Genomic DNA, 21,397 nt, shown 5'->3' with positions numbered 1-21,397 from the left:
ATAAACACTTTAACTATCTGCCTTTCAACGTACTACCTCAACTACTAATGTACAGTTTTAGCCCACTAACTATCCCACTATTGGCAATGGTACTACTGTACTTTCAATAAAGCAATCGTACTATCAAATTCACAAAAACTCTGTCTGAATACATTGCTCTTCTTAATGAGTTCAGTTGACTATTTAATCTGCAATTTCCTATGACCTGTGTCCCAAACACACACCATGTGACACTGTACGTGGGCAACTGTGTACTCAATGGGTATGGTATGGACTAGTACTATATAACTAGTATGCAATATGTTGTTGTGAGCTTTGATTGAGCAAAAAACATATTAGGTATTGTTTGGTATAAGTACAATTTTATGTTTTTTTTTAATCATGATTAATTGATTGTAAATGTTACCAATGATCGATACATAAAAGTGCCTACAATTTGCAACCCTAACCTGTATGTATAACAGTATATTGTTTGTTCCATGCAGCTCATTAATACTGTGAGGCGTAATGAACATTGTAACTTCTAACGACCACAAGCAGGGCTTCAACTTTTAATCCCGTTTTACTACGTGCATTATGGAACATTTACTAATATTCAGATTATAATGAACTTAATGCACTTACAACGTGCTTACACTGTAATTCCTCTCAGCGCCTAATAGGCAGGGATGTAGTAGAAGGTAAACATGCCTAAACCAAAGAGCTCATGATGCCTCACAACACTTAATATTACCAGACTTTCTAAATCCAGAGAGATCAGAGACGTGGCGGTGACTGAGCATGCTGTCAGTGCTCGTTCTGCTCATCTCAGTTAAACCCTGAAACACCTCATTATCTCACAATCGCTGGTTGGATCTGTGTAAAGCGCTGTAGGCCTGACAATCCCATCATAACAATTTACAGTGAGCATAAAGACAACTTGAAATGGTGTTTTTTCTTAAATGATGTTAGATTTGTAGAGAGTTGTGAAAACAGCGCAAGTGCATTTCACTGTGTTTGACACTTGTTCTTCCAGAGACAACTTCCTGGTCTTGGATATCTTCTTTGAAGCTCTGAACTTTGAGACGATTGAGCAAAAGAAAGCCTACGATGTTGCAGGTTTATTAGGTAAGAGTTCTGTCACTTTGTTTCTCTCTTTTCTGAATATTTAAATAGACCTGGCAGGTGCAGAGTGAAAGGTGTTGTCATAGAAGCTGCACTTACTTTTCATTACCATTAGTGGCAAAAAGAAACTGCTTTGGTATCACGTCCATTGTGCTTCTCCTTAAGTGCTCCTGCTTTTCAGGTGACATCGGCGGACAGATGGGCTTATTCATCGGAGCCAGCATCCTGACAGTCTTAGAAATACTGGATTACATCTATGAGGTATGGTGGCTGTGCAGGCCCACACACACATCAGTCAGTCACAACATGAGATCAGACCTAGCTGTGAAATAATTAGCAATAATTAACAGCTATTGTCCTCAGCAAGAAATCTGCTGCAGCCGACTAATGTGACTATTAAGAAAACACATATGTGCCCTCATGGATTATTTTACTTTCCCCAAATAATGACAAAATTATTTACTTTCTGTGTTCTTCCCACACATAATCATCAGAACATCTGAGGACTGGCAGTGTAAATGTTATCGCTTACTCTACATGTGAGGAGTTTTATTTGATTTCCAGGCTGGAGAAACTAATATCCGCTCGGGTCTGTGCTGAAGACATGCATGAAATGAACTCCTGTCTCAGCTGTATTCCCTTTAAGCTCTCCAGCGGGCTACCTGCTGACTGCAAAACATGTATGAATATAGCGAAATCAGAGGGAGGGCCTGTAATGCAGACATCACAGTGAATGAACTCTTCACTCCACTGCATCTCTTGTCTCCCTTGCTCATCTGTGCTCTTTCACCCTCCCTGCTGCTGTGCTATGGGTGAAACCAGGTGATCAAGCACCGGCTACAACGTCTGCTGAGGCCGCAGAAAGAGAAGAAGAACAAGCAGCAGACCAGCACTGTTGCAACAGTGGGTCTAGAGGAAATGAAAGCAAAGGTACAGCACATACTGTACTGTAACAAATAACTGTGTTCACGCCTAGTGTACAACTTTCCCTGCGGCACTGTAACTGCATTAGGAAACTACAAGGGAATAATTCAGCGAGAGGCAAATTAATATTTTTCCACTTCTAAAATAATGAAGAATGTATTGCTCCTAATTAGTCTTAACCACTGTGCAAAGCACATCCTCCCCTGGAGCTTGGATTTGTTATTGCACAACTTTATTGTGCTTATATCTGAACAATAGACTTCTTGTCTCACTGAACCATAACTGTGACTCAGTTCCACACAACATACTAAAACTATAGCAGGGTTTAAACTTCTAAACAAGTCAGCCAGAGAAACTGAAAAGACAGTTTATTCTGTTACCATTCAGTATATGCAGCATTTATTAGGTTTGGCTGCTCTGACTGGCTTACATCACATTTTACTTTCCACTCCAAATTAGTTTTAGAATGTGGGCGCTCCATGTCTATTGGAGAAGTCATTAACAATTCACAGAAAATTCATTTAAGGGAATTCAGCTCTTTATTAACTTAAAATATATATACAGAACTTAATAAGTAACGCTCAGCTACCTAACTAGCTGAAATCTTTCTCTTGGAAACCATGGTCAAAAAAAGCATCCGTGGCCAAGTGTAAGTGTTATACACACCGTCTTACACATGCAGAGATCCAAGAATTTAACTTGACCATCTCACTGAATTAACAATTAGCTACGCTGAGAGCCGAGAAAATGACAGTTGTCATTTCAGCCTCCTACACTTATGCTGCATTTGGACACACAGTATACAGGATCACTTCACTGGGTTTATCTTGCCAAAATCTTTTATGTAAAGCGATGATATTTTTGGAAAATGCAATTATTCAGTTTTTTTTTTTTTTCAAGAGTTAGATGAGAACATCAGAATCTCATTAAGTACAAAGCAGGAGTAAGGATGTAATTAGCATTTGTTTTCAATGTATGCATAAACAGCAATGTAACGTATACAGTTTGTGGTTTAAGGGGAAGTTACGTACTGTAACCATGAGCCAACAACAGCCAGGTGCAGTCATCACGGTGCGGTTGTTAGGGATCGTGCCTGTACAGAGAGCAATAACAAACTCCTCTCACTGACCATATCTGTGCTATAGAGACGCTGCACTGTAGCACTAGATACATTCTTGCTGTCACAAAATAATTACAAACTCCTCTAAAACCACAAATCTTCATTTCACATATAAATTAAATATCTTTAGAGGCAGTGTTGCCAACCACTGTATGTGGGAAATAGCTAAAGCCAACAGTAAAGTCGCTAGATGTTGCTAGACGATGTCATGTGCTAAAGAAGAGACAGTAACTAGCTATATCATTAGCCACATTTTTTCAAGCAGCTCCTCAATGTGCATCAACATCTACCTCCAAAATTAAAACTTTTATTCAGGCTTTTATTGTACCTGAAGTATCATGAAAAGAGAATTGATCATGCACTGGAATCAATTTACTGTCGTTAACTCTGTCTATTTTGACAAAACAAAATCAAATTTCAATAGGGAAGAAAGCAAATAAAAACAATAGAGATCAGTGATTGGTCTCTGCTGGCTAATGATTGGTCGACTAACCGTGAACACAGTCAGTCTAGAGAACCACATTAGTGCACATTAATTGAGAAATACTGCCAACTCCCTTCAAGGAGAGAAACTGAGGTCTGTCCAAAAAGTTGTTAAATATATTGCTGGCCGCGTTTTTGAAAATAAGTAACTAAAAGTGGCCAACATTTTGCCAAATGAAGCAGTCCCTAAGTTGGCAACACTGTTTAGAGGTGTTGGTTGGCTTTTAATGTAACTTTAGACACAGTCAGGCTAGCTTATCCTCCTGTTTCCAGTCTTTATGCTAAGCTAGGTGAACTTTCTCCTACGTCCAGCTGCATGCTTAGCACACAGAAATGAGATCGATCAATCAATCTTTTCATCTCAGGGCCCAATCACACAGAAAGCATTTGAAGGGTTGCAAAACACGAAGGGCAATGCGCTGCCTTTTTTTTTTTTTTTGAAATTGGTGAGTTGCTGTCAGTAAATAGTTTGTTTGGCACAGAGAAACGGAGATCTGTGTGGGTACATGAGACCCTAAAAAAGAGGATGTATTGTGGGGAGTACCACCAGTTGGTCCAGGAGCTTCTCCTCGATGATGGCCGTTTCCAGGCATATTTTAGGATGACTCAGGAGCAGTTTGACAACCTGCTGTCTATACTGGGCCGTATAGCTCTGGGTATCTAGCAACTGCTACCACCAGTTTCTCCTCAATTGTTTACCAACTGTCAACTTGTTGTTGTCACAGATAAAGAAATGACGTGGGGCACTTTTGTGCTCTGAGTTAAAGTTTTTTCAACCCGAGGAGTTCTGAGCGCTCTGGCAATACCACTAGCACCTAGAGAGCCGAAACACAAGGTGCATCACAACGCAAAAACCACAAGCAAATCGCTCCATTCTCATTAATAACAATTACAAAAAGGCGCCTCCAGCTGCTGAAACGCTTTCTGTGTGATCAGGGCCTTACTCTGGTTTGGTATGTGAATAAGTGTATTACCCAAAATGTCGAACTTTTGATTTTAATTACAATGGAAAAATACTATGAAGATATTTTTAAATGACTTTGGCACATACATTATCATCTACAGATTGTCACACATGATCTCTGAAGCATGATGTCGTATTTGACTTTTGACGTTTGTTGTGCCTTCAACAGGAGCCCAATGACATGACACGGAGTCACCCAGAGGGGGCGTACGCCAATACGATCCTCCCCAACCACCACCATCCCCACCCACACCCACACCCACACCCCCACCCCCACCACCATCACGCCGGGCACCACGGAGTGTTTGAGGACTTCGCTTGCTAGAGCCAACCATCGTTTCCAGTCCTGGTGACACCAAAAGATAAAAGCAGTCTGTGTTCAGATCAGTAACAGACCCTTGGCATTTCCGTCGCTCCTTTGCTGTCACCAGTGAAAAGCTACAGCCAAAGTCGAACACCAAACTTGTGCTGCTAACAAAGCACTTGTACGTACAGTATGTAGGCACAAATTGGACACCGCTTTTATTTATTATGATTTTTTTTTTCCTCTCCGGATGGGACCCCTCTCAACTTTGTCAAGCTTCACCTGAGAAGTCAGGCACTTTGTTTTTTCAGGACCAATTTTTGGTACATGATCACTACGACGGAACAAGAGGAGGACTGCATGTCACCTTGATCCAGTTTATACTCCAGTGATTTATTTATTCAGCTAGCATCCTTGACTTTTTTTCTGTCTGTACCCCTCCATTTCTCTCCTCCTACTTCATGGAAGACACACTGTACCATATCAAGCCATTACACATTCTAAATTATGTAATTATTTAAAGAGATACTATTATCTATATGTTCTATATTGTATACAAGATGAGAATACTTACAGTGAGCAGATCTTACTCGTGTTACAACCATCCATAACGTGAGGGGAATTACATAGGCTGAACTGTATGACCTTGGCTTAGAAGATCTAGCAGCATCTTTCCACATGATACACTTTGTCTGGTTTGTGGTTAAGGTGTTAGAGAGTAGCATTGTAACTGTACATAAAGTCCAACTTTAAAATGAGAAAGTTCTAAAGCTCTGTTTCAATGGTTGTTGTTTATATTCGGTTAATATATAACTTATGTAATATTAATTTGAGTTATTTATACATTTTAGAAAAAGACTTTTATATGACAATAGCGGTCACGATTGTAGCAATTACTGTACACTTACAATCTGCAGATATGTTAGACTGCCAAACATCAATACATTTGTCCAGGTGACAAAAATGGACTGTATGGATCATGACTATTATATCTCCATCGTTTCCTTTTTATATGTCCTGCTTTTTCCAAGACCACACACACATCCTGGATGAGGGGTGGATGATGTTTTCAGTTATGACATGGTTGTACTTAAATTATCCTCCTTATTCATTTCATTTCTGCCCACCATCCACTCTTCACTTTGGTTAGCATCATAACTTTGAGCTGACATAAGCAATAAGAAACAGAATTTCATGTTTTTTGCAGAGTCATCTCCCTCAGCTTGTGGGGCAGCACCACTGTAAAAGTGTAGCAGCTATTTACAGTGGAGACCCGACATCAATGTATGTGTGTGTGTGTGTGTGTGTGTGTGTGTGTGTGTTTGTTTGCATGTGCACTTTAACATTTTGTACACATGACTGAGCACAGTGGGCTGATGCGACTTGGCCGGGCTGATCCATGGGGAAAAAAAGGGATGTTTGAAATCGGAATAGTTAGCAAGAAAGCAGGGAGTTTTTATTGCAGTAGTAAGGTTTTTCTAAAATATAGAGGGAGTTAGGGCAGCTCAGAGTTTAATTTAAAAATTGCTCTGGAGGCTGAAATATTCTTACTGGTTAACTTAATCCTCAGTGGGCGGGACAAAGACACAACAGCTTTAAAGAGCACAAGTTAGCAAAGTGGGAACATGAACTATAAATAGAGACCCTTATGTTGATTCATTCATGATTATATTCTTCATTATGTAAAGTCAGCTTGCTCACTTGCCCTTATGCACTGCAGGAACTTAAACTGTTACCTCTGCCCTCCAATAATCTTCTCCTTTAAGAAGATTATTGGCTTCAGTGAAAGGTTCTTCCTTGAGTTATTCCTTAAAAATTGAGATTTTTGGATTTAAAGGCAACAGCAGCACCTCTTATACTGTGTCATATAACTTTACCAAGAAATTTTCATGGTAGGAGAGTTCAGTGGGACAGACAATGGAAGAAGTAGTGCACATATTGATTTTCCTGCACATTTATGCTAGCTCCAGGGCACTGCTGCTGCCGGTGGTCAAAAATGAAGTCCAGCTCTGTGAACCACTTTGTAGTTTTTCAGTTGTTTGATCTTTTTACTTTACTCCCTGCACTGTTGGGCCATGTGTCATTGCCCGATGCTGAGAAATCCTCTTGTCTTTTTCTTGTTTTTCAGGGTTCCCTCATCCAGACATTTTTTTTTTTTTTTTTTTACCTAACAACCGTTCTGTTCAGTATGGAGGCAGTTGTAAAATGGTGATGGCTGTTGTCATTTTTGTTGTAATGAGACAAAACATTTGCTTGATCACCATTACCTGCAGCATCAGTAAACCCAGAAAGTACTTGAAATTTACATTAAGTATCACCTCTTGCTCCAGGAACTCATCTACGAAGCAAGTGGTGGAAACAAAAGAAGAACCCATGCATGTTAAGTAATATTAGGGTGCTTTCAAACCTAGTGTTCGCTAGCTTTGGTCCGAATCAAGGACTAATTTTGTTGCCTAGAGTTGGTTCGTGTTCTCATGGCAGCATTTACAAGCAGACCAGATTAAATGCCTTGCACGAGAAAGCTGCTCTTGATTGGTCAGAATTTCCATGCGGGAAAAATCCAGGAGTAAACAAAACGTTGAAGAAGAGTACCCTTGCAAGATAAATGCAACACTTTCTAATGTCACGATGGAGGGACAACTACGCAGGTTGATTTTAGCGCTGGTCATCGTGGACTATATTGCTGTCATTGTTTATTTTAGTCAAACCATACAGTTTGAAAACGAGGTGCGGCTCCAACTAGAAAACAATGTTTTGATGCATTGGATGTGCTGAATGTGCATATTAAGGCAGTACAGGAGGAGGTGCACATTAATAATCCTCCAGGACTGTAACATGCTCATGTTTAACCCAAACAATGTGTAATGCGACTGGACTGCAGTTGGTTTGTATCAAGGTTGGAACATGTTCTTACCACAAACAAACCACATCAGAGTTCATTTATAACCGGACCGAGACCACCTTGTCAAGAAGGTCTCAGCCTGTTTGTTTTGGTGCGCACCTAAGTGCAGTGTGTTCACACTTGCCCAAATGAACCACACTTAGGGGGCAAATGAACTTGAGTTCAATTGAACCAAACCAAACAGGGCAGGTGTAAAAGTACCCTTAAGTTCCTGCAGTGGAAATAGGATTTAGACTCTCTAAATAACTACAGGCTGAGACTGAATTTTTAAGACTAGACAATTTGGCAGGACTTGGCCTTGTTCTTTGTGTTGATAGAGAGAGTTTATTTGGCCTCGCAATATAATTTCTTCCTTTCTTACCCTTTTGCCCTTTGCTTCAATCTAATGTTACTCACAGTGCAGGCACACTTGCATCATCTTTTGCAAATATTTGTTTAGCTTTGCTTTCGCCTTCATTGAGAGAAGCTTTCAGGACTGTGCTTTCAGAAATGATGCAATGCCTGAGATGCGGTCTTTTTTTAATTAACTCTCACCCACAGAACATTAGACGCTTTGCTTTATAGGGCGTCATAATTTCTGATGTTGCCCCATCAGCCATTAACATATTTGACAATGCTCGGGTAGAAGAAAGTAATTCACATCCAGTTGTAACACGGGACCACATGTGCTAAATCACGTGGGAATTGTTTTGATGTTGGTGGAGATGTCGATCATGTTTCCCTCATAGCATGCCAGCAACTTATTTGCTATCATGCAGCAGTTTGGGCTTCAAAAGTGTGGCATTACATGCTGTATTGCTTAAAGCATAAAGCCTACTGCTTAAAGTTCTGACAGGCCTTTGACACCCCACTCTGTGTAATTCATTATGTTCGTCTGGGAAATTTATGAAATGCCTCACATTACAGGATATCATGTTTACAAATGATGCCATAATTTTTCTGTTAATTCAGTTGACGCATTCTGTTGCCGCAATATCGCCATTCATCGTTTTAGCTCACAATGAGATTCCTCCATCTGTCAAATCCCCTCCTCCTGTCAAGTAATCATGGGCTATACATGGCTGTTTAATATTCATAATCATGTGTCACTTTGACATTTTCAAAAGGTTCCCAATCACAGTCTCTGATGGCATCCTGTACAGGCTATGCATAACAATCTTCTCCTCTGTCATCAATAATTGTAGCTATCCTCAGACAAGTCGCACAGGGGCTGGTGTGTTGAGATGAATACTGGGCTGCATTATCACTGTCGAGTTGTGTTTGAATGCTGGAGCCTGGAGTCGATGTAGAAAAGGTTTTCTATCCTCGAGGTGCTGTACGCTGTAAAACACAACCTGATTACAAAAGCATTTAAAAACCCAGATAAGATGAGTACAAAGTGTTGACTTTACAATGGCATGCCGTCTGTGTGAGGTGCCACAGGACTGGGTGGTGGGCGGCAGGTCTGTACTGTAGCAGATGGGACAACTTCCCTGCTTGATAACATGTAGCTCACATTCCTGGGATTCCTCGAGCCTCTACTCTGAGCTCCCTTCTTGCACTTCTCTTTGGGCCTACCTTTTTATAGCTCTGTGACATTCACTCACGTGTGCTCTATGTGCTTATGACATTATCCGTAAAAATCAATTTAATCTGACCAGCCACTGATGTTAAATTTAGAATATCTGATGTTATGTCCTTCTTTTTCAGCCGCTTATTTTTAGCTGAAGTCTAAGAGGTCATCTGAGAAACGGGGAAAAAAAAAATACGATTGCAGGGTGACACAAGCAGCTGTCAGGAATTCCTAAGAAGAAATTACATCGCATATCTGACAGACAAGGAAATGGACCATCACTGCAGTAACAAGGAGCGCTTACATTTTGTACAGATGTGTGATCTTGTGATTATTTCCTCTGTTAGAACACATTTTATAAATGTTAAATATGGTAAATACGATAACTATTAAAGTTTAGATTGGTAAAACCAGTGCCTCCTAAATCCAGAGCCCACTTCACATTGTCCTTTTTTCCTTCACAACATAGTGAAAATGTATTGCAATTATGCCTCCCATTTTAAATCCTTTCCACCACTGATGAAGACGTTCTTATTAAATTACTTTCAAGGTTTCAAAAAGACTTCAGGCATCTCAAAGGTAGGTTTTAAAGACACAATATGGGACCACTCAGACAGTCTTTGAAGAAGTGCAATTACCTAGTTAGGATAAGTGATTTCTTGACCATTCCTCTTAATGTCTAGTAATTTGTGTAATTCTGCTCCTTAAAACACCCTCCAGGTGAACCTGAATTGTCCTGAAAACTGAAAACTCTTTGCACCAGTTTCAAGGGGACTTGAAACAACTGTGTCCCTGTGTGGGAGGAGAAAGTCCTGGGATTGAACGTAAAGCGAAGTACAAAATAATGACTTACAATTAACTCCCAGCTGCTCTGTAGTTATGTGGTTTTACAGCATGCCTCGGGGTAGTGCATATAGACCCCTGAAATAACTAAAGCTGTAATTAAGGTTGCAACGTTTTCCCTGTTTTTACCCAACCCAGACATCAGGAATACCTCGGGTCTGACATGGGCAGGAATGTTAACTGCAGTCCCACTGAGCACACGCTGGGAACAAGAATGAGACGACCAGTATGTGATATATATTCTCTAAATGTTGTTCAATATCGCTGCTCACCTCAGCAACTGACAGCCAGGACCTGTGCTGCAGACAGTAAACACGCTCTTCTGCTGACACCTAAAGGACAAACTGGATTTTGTAGCTGCAATACAAAAATGACTATTTTTTATCCTAAAAAATAATAATGACAGAATATTTATATTCAAATATTCTTTATTTAAAAATTACATTAATTCACAGTTCATTGGGAATTACAGCACACAATTAAATGTGATGAGCATTAATTAAAATGTATCGCTTTGGTTATACTAGTACCCATATGCATAAAATAATGTAAACCAATAGGTCCAAACATCGAAAAAATGATACTGTTTTTTAAAACATATTACTTGATTGAAGGTGAAACACACAAATTAAACTGTCTTCATGGTCAATTTACATGATTTTCAAAGCACAAAATACAAAGTAAGATACAGTATATGTTTAATGTGTCACCAAAAATAATAAAGTATCAACTGCTGTGTACATTAAGCTACAAAAAGGCGTAAAAATAGAGTCTATAAAATATTTATACATGTACAGAGAATGTCATGAAAGTCTCTGCTAGTGCGGAAGTATTCAGAATCTGCATAATTCATAGAGAAATTACAGATAAATAAGTTATGGACAAAATACTTAGAGACTTCGCTCAGCGACGGCGGCTGTGTTAACAACACGGGGTGATTAATCTGCCACACACACTTAATTTTAAGCTTCTCGTGTCTATGGAAGGCAGCAATGACGCAGATCTTCACACATGTTGTAATCTAAGCCCTCCATCTTTCACAGTGGTTTTTTTGAAGATTCAGTTTCCATTTCCGCACATTATTAGCGTCGTACTCTTCTGCTCTCGTCAAGAAAGAGATGCGTTATAAAATGACCTCCGTGGTCTTTCACATGGCAGATAATATAGCAAACACTGGATGTAGTGTTTCCAACAAAATACTTTGAACCCAATTAGAGTTAAATAAAAGGACTTGCCTTGGTTAATTTGATATATTTCAAAGTAAATTTGATGATGAAAAGTGTCTAGTGTCAGCAATATACATTAAGGTCTTGTCAAAAGAAATTACAGTGTATTTACTTAATGAACAGAAAGCATGAGTCTTTGTGTGATGTCATAAACCGTACTGTGATAAACACACACTGCTGAACTTGCAGCAAATGTCTTTAAAAGTTAAAGTCCCTCCATCAGACACCTAGCAAGTTGTGTTATCTGTAATATTGCACATTATAATACACTTATAACTCTCTGGTGTCCAGTACCGCTACCTCCACAATCACTCAATGTAGAAAAGGCCTCCCATTGGACTGCACTGTGACTGGGAGGAAGCACCCATTTCTAAAACTGAGCTCAGGAAATGGAGGACAACGACACCATTCAATAACTTACAAAATCTTAAACAATACAGTCCAAAATACTTTGGAACATTTAAACATCTTATTATATAGTATAAAAACTGCTGAACTTGATGACATGGGGGAAAAAAGTTTCATACATTCTTGATTTCAATCATTTCTAAACTAATTAAATCCTGTTTTAAAGTACCACTTCAATGAGGACTCACCTGCAATCACTTGAGACATTTACCAAGGTGATTTCTCCCCTTATTATTCATGATTCTCCTTTGCCTCCTGCATGTAAAATTTTCTTGCAACATCAAAAGGTTTCATGGAGAAAACTTAAACTCAAATACACGCTGCTGGCCTACACTTGTCTTTATCTATGACCTCTGAAGACCACAGAATATACTTTTTGCCAACTCCTTCCCTGCTTTGAGGCACGTATACAACCTGTGGACGGTTGTGATCATTACATTTCCAAGTCACCTTTAAAAGATTTAAGGTGAACCGACTACCCTTTCAGTTCTCCCAGCTATGTAACAGGCCTCATCCACAGTGACAGATAATGTCCCCCACCCATTCAGAACTGTTGTTCATGTTCTAAAGAAAAACGTCAGCTGTGAGTCACCTGAAGGAGTGAATTGCAAAACGGTGTAACTTAAGTTCAAAACAGTCAACATATGAAAAGTCAGTGTGAAGGCACATAAACGAAGACGCACGCGCTTTTGTAAATACTCAAATCGGTAAATATCAAAAGCTCAATGTTACAATGAACAAGCACACAACCTGTGGTGCATTATACTAATATATACCTAATAGAGCTATATATCAGCTCCACTTAACAATATCTTTGATATTAACATTATGACATTCTAAAAATGTGAATCCGTTGCTGCTAGTACTTCTGATCCCGCTGAAAAGCAACAAAGCACCGCAGCTTTTTCGCCACTTTTAACTCATTGCTTTGGTTAAACTGATTCAGTCCTCTTCAACAAAACTATAAGCAGCTGCACCCAGCACATTATCACAGATTGATCTCACGCGTGATACCTCCACAACTCAAAATGGTCAAATGAAGATTTGTCTTCCAGGAATTTATCGACCAAACAGGATAAAATCCCATTGAATGTTGGAAATACACTGGACACATTGAGAAAAAGACAACTCCAACAGCTTACCTATATAGCCCTGTGCCGGTTAGATCTGTAGCAACCACCTTTAACATTGCAACTGGATAAGCCAGCACTACGTCAATGCTCTGCTGCTGTGAATTTCTGCCACCTTGTGGTCAAAAACTTTCTTTAGAAATCGTCAGGGTAGCAAAAACATTTGGTTCTAGCAACTCATCTGTATGGACAAGTACTGTAAACATTTAAGGGAAGGTTTGATAAGGAATGTACTGCATTCATTTTTCCAAACTAGCTAAAATCTCTGACAAGCCAAATAGTCCTTGATGCACACTGAAGGATGGAGAATGTAAGGCAAGGTCACATACGTAACCTCAGCCCCAAGATATGGGTTGTCCCAGATTTTAGCTTGCATCGAGCAGCTATTTCAACAGACGCACAACTTTTAACATCCATACATGCGGGAGCCGAAATACACAGGTGCTCTCAAGTGCTGTTTCCTTGTTCTTGCTCAAAAAGCAGCATGGCAAGCTGGGCGCGAGAACCGAGACCTTCCAAGTTGCTCTGAACACATCTATGATAGATGTCTTCACTTAGCCGCGGGTTGCATGCTTGGTAGCTGTACTGCTGGTGCAATGCTGGCTCCACTGCCCTGAATACATGCAGATCTGAATACTTTAAGAACATGTCAAAGATGTCCAGAGTCTCTAGAATCTCCTCATTCTCTTGGACATCTGCCACCATCCGCGTGCGTGTGGCCATGTAGTCCGAGTTGTAAAAACACGCTTCTTCAAATGACCTGCGGTCAAAATGGCCTGCGTCCCTGATCAGATCGACTGTGGCTGGTTGCTGCTGGTTGTGGTAGGCCACATCAGGGTTGAAGTCCTGGAAATGGATGGGGAAGAACACCTGCCAGTTGTTTATGGAATTCATGCGGCAGCGGTTCAGAAATTCCGAGTTAACATTTGTGTGGACGTTAGCCAAGAAGAACAGTGAGTCAACTGGGTGTTTCTTTGAGATGATGTCCATGAATTTGATCTGGGATGGTGTTTCTGTCTTGACACTTATCCAGGGGATTTTTACTGTAGGGTATTTGCGTTCATATGTGTTTATCTGAGTCTTCACGCTGGCAAATATATCATTCTGGTTAACCTGCTGTGCCTCCACTGGGTCATAAATAAACAAGAATGTTAGGATAGCATTTTCACTGGTCTCAAAAGCATTTGAGGCAAAGACTTCCAGGAAATGGTCAACATAGCTCCGGTCCTGCAGAGTAAGCGGTATTATGATGTGAACCCTTGTAGCTTCAGTGACATAGGGCATGGGGATGATCTCAATCCGACTCAAAGGTCGCACCAGATGAACTCGCTTGGTGATGGAACGGCTGTGACCTTTTTGGTTAACCACCTCCAGCTGAAGGTCCAAGGTGTACTCCATGCCCCTGACAGGGTCGAAGCGCCTGTACCCGTTAATCAGCTGCTGCTTCTTCAGGTGTAGGACAGGCTTGTACTTCTTGTTCAGCTCTATCATGGCTATGTCAATGACATCAGCCACATCCATGCGGTCAATACCCTGCAGCTCACACTTTGGAGAGCCATCGATACATGAATAAATCTCCTCCTCTGTAAAGTATTCCCACTTCAGAACTTCAAACCGAGATTTCGGTTCAAAAGGTGGATTGATCCCCACAGGCCACTGGGCACTTCGGTTCCCCTCAAAAGCGACAACACTGACGTTCTTTATTTCAGCCTGTGGAAACACAAGAAGTGTTCAGATCTGGACAGTTGCTGACCCTCCAGAGGTAAGAAAAAAGAAGCCAGGTTTTTATTTTTGACTGAACCATGGGTGAGGTGTGACACTTGAAAAGCAGCTTACCTGCAGCTTAGCAATCTCATCGTAAGTCTTCTGGAGTTCAATCTCAGTGAAGTATCTGTGCAGCCTGTACATCTGCTCAGGGTCAGACACTGGATGGACAGTCAGAGCATTCTTGAACTGTTCACTTTGTTCTTTACTTGGATCAGAGTTTTTTCCCAACTCATAATGGTGGTAGTGAAGCCCCTGAGAAGAAACAGAGACGTCTTTTCATGAGGCATTTTAAATCAGGAATGACAGAAACATGCTTAATGTTTTTCCAAGCTTAGTTGTTATGCTGTGCTACTTCCATTCAAACAAACATCACACGCTATCTAGTCAGCATCTTGGGCTCCTCTCCACGGCAAACAGGCTGGCTTCAACCATAATTGCATAGTGAGGGGAAGACAGAGATTCATTTTGTAAGAACTGGATGCTATTGTTATACAACAACTGTCTATTGTTGGAGTTTTGATCATTTCAAGAATTAAATTTGTCTGGGAACACGAGGTTTACGAGATGCTCTATCTTTAGCTACATTATATGTATAATAAAGTACGATAACTGGAGCATCAAGAAGCAACAGCTACGAATCTAAAGGTTGAAACCTAATAACACAAATGACTGACACTGGCACCAGAATCCCACTTAAAGACATAGTCACTTAAGCTGAAAACAGAGTAGTCACCTAAGGAGCTTGAGTGATTAAAAAAAAGTGAATCCAATCTGATCAAGCTATTAAAAGAACAAAGAATGGAGACACTGCTTAACTGAGCAGCGAGGCCACTCTGTTGTAAATGTTTGCCAACAGCCTGTAGTGGTACACTTAGTAAAGCATTATCCGTGCCTAATTGTCATCAATGTTCTCTCTTAACAGAAAAAATTGATGTCTGGCTCTGAGCTCAAGCTGTTTTCTTCACTCACACCAGGCCTTTTAACTTTCCCCCTGCTCCCCTCCCTCATTGAGGGGGCTCTGCTGGAGCTCTTCTGGCTCAGGGCACTTTAGTTAGCCATGCAACTCACTCTCAACTGTGTAACAAGATGGTTTCCTGCTTTGTGTCATGGCCAAGTAGGAGAAAATGGAAGCAAAAGACAGCTGAATCACTCCCACTACAAAATACTGGTCTGTATATTGTCTACTTGCACAATGTAGTGTGCATATATATGTTTTACAAACTTCACTTCACTGTACATTGTCTTGCAAAAGCAAGCAATAAAGCTCCGTAGTGCTGACCACCCTCATAAACTTGATGGTGCTTTTCTTTATTTTAGGCTAGGCTAGCTGACATGCTAACCTTATGGTAGAAAGGATAAAAAAACAGACTTAAAGTCTATAAAACGGATATACGGCACATTACATTGTACAAGTAGACGACTGTATAAATAGTTACCTGGCCCCCAGGACCGCTGCTCAGCCTTGCAGCCAATTTTTCCCAGTGACCAAAGAGCATTTTCCCCACAGGCCACTATTATAGAAGACATGTCTGTAAAACTGGACAGGTCACCTCGAACTGCAAGGAAGGTCATTATGACTCTTTCTATTTTGGATTTTTGATCCAAGGAGGTTTTATATTTGTAAAACTTTCCTCAAGCTGAGAAAATCCTTGACCTCATCGCAATGTAGAGTCTATGAGCTGAGTGGGAACTCTTGTGCGAGGCCAGTGACACTACTCCACATATTCAGTGGGCCGCATAGCGTTCCCGACTGAATTATATTTTTGACAATCAACAGTAATGTGGATATGATGACTAAGTGGGTAAAGACAAATAGTAGAAAAGCTAGAACAGTTTGATAAGTTCAGAAAATTGCATCACTTAACTGTAATGCAGCTTTCATATCAAGAAAAGACAACACTATATATATACACACACCATATTACAATATCCAAAAAAGATGATAACGTCACATATCACGATACTGATACAGGCATTGATTTATTGCCCAGCCCTCATTTACATTGATAACCTTGTGACAATGTATATGTGAACAAAGGGCACAAACGTTAGCATGGATTAAGTGAACTGTGCTGAACGCAACGAACAATCACCTGAGAGCTGAGAGGGCACTGGGACAGATCAGGTCTCCGCAGAGCTTGTTTGACCTTAAATGCTAATGACATTACAGGAGCAGAGCATGTTGACCCACAGGGGATTTTTGCACCATTGAACCTAAGCAAGGCTGAACTCAGCTGTGTTCTGCTTGCCTGTTTACCTATTCCACGTTGCTGCTGGAGCTATGGAAAAGAAAAAAAGAAGGGCTAAAGGGTATTAGCAATCTATTCGGTAATATAAACACCACCTCTGTGCTAGTGTGTGGTAATTACACTTTTATATAGCTGTCTGTCAGTTCTAAGTGCTGTCCCAGAGGCAAAGCATGCTTTCTGCCGTGACAGTTTTGTTTTTCTTTCTGGAAGCAGAACCCCTGCTGTAACCTGTCTCACAATTGTTCTGAGTGACAGTCTGGGCATTTTGTTTCCCTCTGTGGCTCATCATTCATTTTTACTATGAACCGCCCCAGTCTGTTCCCTTTAAACATCAAACATTAAGAGGCCGAGATACAGTTTTACAGATTAAAAATTGATGCATCATTGAGAAAAGAGGTGTGTAATAGGTAGAGTGTGATCGTATGCCCCTGTAAGAAACACACATAACCTACCTCATATTCACTGACGCAGTTTGTGTTTGTGTAGTCAATGATGCATCTTCCGAGCCACTCATCAGGCCTGGCGCTCAGGATATCATTCCTACAGTTTTCCAGGAAGGGCTGGAGTCTGAGGAGCAAGGTACGTGACAGGATGTACCCGAACCCTCCGTAGCAGTACTTCCCTTCCATTTCTCCACCAATGAACTCCTCCGGACTGCCTATGTAAAGCTCTCGATCCATACTCAGGTGTTCCACCAGGACTTTGATTCTGTCAGCTTCGGTGTAGGCATCGTCTTGGACAAAGTAAAACCAGTCGTACTCATTGATGTAATGGTCTAAGATGTATTTGATGTTCTGAAACATGTTCCATATCTGCCTCTCGTCTCCATGAGAGACGACAAACATGCCGTGAGGGACTTTGCGGTTGCGCATGCCGGTGAAGAAGATCACGGTGTCCAGGTGATGGCTGATGGTGCGATTGACAGCTACACCCAGAGTGTTTATGGTGTTTTTGGATGTCAAGACCCCGACGAAAAGACGCTCTCGCATCCCCAACTCTGTGCTGATGTATTTAGCCCTGAAAGAGACATCAAACAGCTACTGAATAAAGCTAATAAATTCTGATTTAAAAATACAGTGGACAAATTGATGATGGTGATAACATTCTCTACTGAAAACATTAGTTTGTAAAGAGAAAAATGCTCTTCTCAGTGGGTGTTGCCCAATAAGATGAGGAGAAGAAAGGCACTTGGGTCTCTGTAGGGGTCCAACTTTAACTGGATGATCTGAAAGTAATTTTCCTCAAATCCAAATGTATACAAGGCGTGTCGTGGCACATCTAACACCAAATAAAGGAACCTTCTAAAAACGCCTCTCAGAAGTTTAAGTGTTTTTTTTTTTCTTTGTGTGGACCGTGGGCGTCACAAATCCATGTATTGTGTCTTTTGTCTGGAAGATGCTACAGCAGAAAAAGAGAACATGAGGCAGGACTGCCCACTCCGAACTTTAAATCCTGACCTCCACACAAGGCCCAATGTAACTCTGAAGTGGACTGTTTTATATAGGTTTATCTTTATGGATGTGCCAGTTAGGGGAGTAAGGGAATGTGAACAGGGCTGCAGTTAACCATTATTTCCATTAACTAGTAGAACTTTTTTTTAGTTTATCAAGTTGTCATTTAGCGAAAAATGACCATCACAACTCTCCAAAGCCCTTAGTGATGTCTTCAGATTGCTTGTTTTGTCCTTGCAACAGTCCACAATCCAAAACTATTACATTTACAGTGACTTAAAGGGAAAAGTTTAAATCTTCTCACCTAGGACACTGAACCAAGCAACATTTGACATGTTTGCTTAACAAACGATTTCAATTGTTTCAAGTGTTGCTAAATATCAAGAGAAACAGGCTAACAAGAAAAACCATAAGCTCAATAGAAAGAAAGCATGCAAAGACTTGAATTGTGATTCATTATTGCAACAGTGACCCAACCTCACTTTTAGCTCTCAATGATACTGTACATGGCTCTAATATGCCTCTTATCAGAGCTGCAACATTTTGTGAATTAGTCAGCTACCAGAGAGAAATCAGCAATCAGCAAAAGTGCCAAACATTTGCTGGTTCCTGCATCCTGAATTTAAGGATTTGCTTCGCTATACATACATAGAGTAAATTATACATATTTGGGACAAAACAGGATTTTAGGACACATCACATTGAGCTCTAGGACAGACTCCAGACTTCTCCTTAGTCATTCATTCAAGGTCCACACAGTTTAACTTAGTCAGTGTCATACTTGCATTTGGCCATGTCGTGGAACTAGTTTACTGTATCTGTTAAGCAGCTGTCCATTCAGAATGGACCTGTGACCCACTTTTTGACCAGGACCCACCAGTTGGGAACCACTGCCCTAGATAGTTATGATGAGCATTTCTTCATGACGTTTTGGAATTCAATAGAAATGATTGAGCAGTTCACCCAGAAAACAACCAGAATTAATCAATGGTGAAAATTAGTTACAAACAACCCTACCTTTTAATTAAGGCTGTTAATCTGTCTATTATTTTCTCTATTAAATCGATGAGTTATTTGAACTATAAAATGTCAGAAAATGGTGAGAAATGTTGATCAGTGTTTCCCAAAGCCCAAGAAGACATCCTGAAATGTCTTGTTTTGTCCACTATAAGATATTTAGTTTACGGTCATAGAGGAGCAAAGAAAACAGAAAATATTCACTGGAATCAGAACATTTTGACTTTTTCTTCTTCTTTAAAAAAAAAAATCACCTAAACCAATTAATCAATAATAAAATTACTTGGCGATTACTTTACCTCTACCTTTTATATCACAAACCACTGCATGGCACTAGTTGCCTGTAAAACCTGGGCGCTGAAATGCTTCACAATCTAACCTCAGCAGAACTTTTCCACAGGGAAAAGTCTCTTTCTCAGAACTGCGATGCAGTGTAACTGCTTTGGGTGTGAGGACCAACACTCAAACAAGGTCTCTATCCAGGTAATCTTGGAAATGTCTGCCTGTTTACAAAGAAAATGTAAGGCAGGAGTCATTCAGCATGGAGACATGGCACAAAATGTAGTTAATCTTAGCTCTGTGGCTGGGGATGTTAGCAGGAAGAAACCAGCAGAAGGAATGAGGCTGCAGACTTTATATTTCATCAGACTCTCTGTGTCAGTTTGATCAAGACCAGTGACATCAGGGAGTGGAGTTACACTTATTCATGGTGTTAGTGTTAAATCTCACACCCACACGGCACCCAGTGACACCTGTAAGGTACACTTACAACAAGTGACCACAATGATTGATTATGATCTTTTACAGAGGGTGAGCTCCGGCCTGTTGTACAGTAGCCTGTAATGATGTGGCCTGTATTCAAAACAAGTAAAAGCCATATATTGTAGGCCTGGTTACAGTCTGTGTTTACCAGTCAAAGTAGATGGCCATGCGAAGCTTACCTGAAAACTTTCTTTGGGGCACTCTGCTGGACTTGTTTATATGGGACTATTCTTGGTTCAAAATCCTCCTCGGACTCCACATCGTTGATGGTGGAGATAGAGTTGGGCTTCCGGGCTCCTTTGAGCTGCTCATCCTGACCCAGAGTCACCTCCTCACCCTCCTTACCGTCTAGGTAACACGCTTCCTCCGTCCAGTTCACACTCAACAAGCTCAACGTGAACCCTAAAGAAATACCGATTACCACCGGGCCGACCGACCGCAGGACAGAAATAAACGCTGAAAATCTCATCTTGTGCGTCGGGCTCCTCTGACTGACAGCCCCGCGTCGCTTCAACAGCGTCCGAACAGGCCTCTGGTCCGGAACAGGTCAACTAGACATCGAGTCGGACTCGAAGCAGCCGTATGGACATTCAACTTAAGGAAAAGATGTAACTTCTTCCTTAGATTTTACGCAGGATTCTTACGTGTCAGTGTGCAGCTACCTGGCTCCTCCCCGGCCAGACGTTAGCGTCAGAGGCGGGTCTACTTCCAGGCTGTGGGGATGCGTTCAGGCTGCACAGGGCGGAGGGATACTCAGCACTGACTGAGGGCAGAGACATAAAACCTCTGTGTGTTTACACCAGGTGATGACCTCCATACCTGCATGCTGCCAGATTTAACTACGACACTATCCGGAAATGTATCAAATGTTAATGCTTTTATGGTTACACAAGACACACAATAATCAGAATAAGCAGTAAGGGACTGTCCGTTACTTATCTTTTTTTTAATCCTTGAGCCTCCCTGAGTGACTGGAATAAAATGCATGACCCTCCCTCCACTATAAATCATTTATTAGATTTTTAAAACTTACAAAAGAAAAGACTTGGTTCTCACTCTTGTCGTGCATGCTGGTTAATGATAATATTATAATAATATTTATTTATAAAGCGCTTTTCAAAACAGTTACAAAATAAGTGTGTCAATGACTAAAACAGACAAGACGTGAAAACAACAGCTTCTAAAAGAACT

The 21,397-nt window shown here is 40.7% G+C and overlaps 2 protein-coding genes across 2 annotated transcripts in view; one reads left to right on the top strand and one right to left on the bottom strand.

Annotated features, from left to right (window-relative positions):
* asic4a (acid-sensing (proton-gated) ion channel family member 4a) overlaps nt 1-5,819 on the top strand; it is a 125,479-nt gene extending 119,660 nt beyond the window's left edge. Inside the window, exons 7-10 of the mRNA XM_050049785.1 lie at nt 1,016-1,107; nt 1,286-1,365; nt 1,927-2,034; nt 4,765-5,819. Of these exons, the coding sequence (XP_049905742.1) occupies nt 1,016-1,107; nt 1,286-1,365; nt 1,927-2,034; nt 4,765-4,920 (436 nt within the window). The 3' untranslated portion in view covers nt 4,921-5,819. The remainder of the gene's footprint in view (nt 1-1,015; nt 1,108-1,285; nt 1,366-1,926; nt 2,035-4,764) is intronic.
* Nucleotides 5,820-10,618: 4,799 nt separating this feature from the next.
* Nucleotides 10,619-20,885, bottom strand: chpfa (chondroitin polymerizing factor a). The gene is made up of 4 exons (XM_050049777.1): nt 20,386-20,885; nt 17,429-17,993; nt 14,797-14,979; nt 10,619-14,670 (listed from the first exon to the last, which is right to left on the bottom strand). Exons 1-4 carry the CDS (start codon nt 20,673-20,675, stop codon nt 13,408-13,410), a joined length of 2,301 nt encoding a protein of 766 aa, XP_049905734.1. The 5' UTR covers nt 20,676-20,885; the 3' UTR covers nt 10,619-13,407.
* Nucleotides 20,886-21,397: the final 512 nt, after the last annotated feature.

This window comes from Epinephelus moara, chromosome 7 (assembly GCF_006386435.1).
Source record: "Epinephelus moara isolate mb chromosome 7, YSFRI_EMoa_1.0, whole genome shotgun sequence".
NCBI lineage: Eukaryota > Metazoa > Chordata > Actinopteri > Perciformes > Serranidae > Epinephelus > Epinephelus moara.
This window is presented reverse-complemented; position numbering and strand designations above follow the sequence as displayed.

Excerpts from the sequence above, each read along its gene's own strand:
- chpfa (XM_050049777.1), bottom strand. The coding sequence starts at position 20,675 with ATGAGATTTTCAGCGTTTATTTCTGTCCTGCGGTCGGTCGGCCCGGTG. Across the intron at positions 17,994-20,385 it reads GCCCCAAAGAAAGTTTTCAG|GGCTAAATACATCAGCACAG; the intron begins GTAAGCTTCGCA and ends TGTCTCTTTCAG. Across the intron at positions 14,671-14,796 it reads ATGAGATTGCTAAGCTGCAG|GCTGAAATAAAGAACGTCAG; the intron begins GTAAGCTGCTTT and ends GTGTTTCCACAG.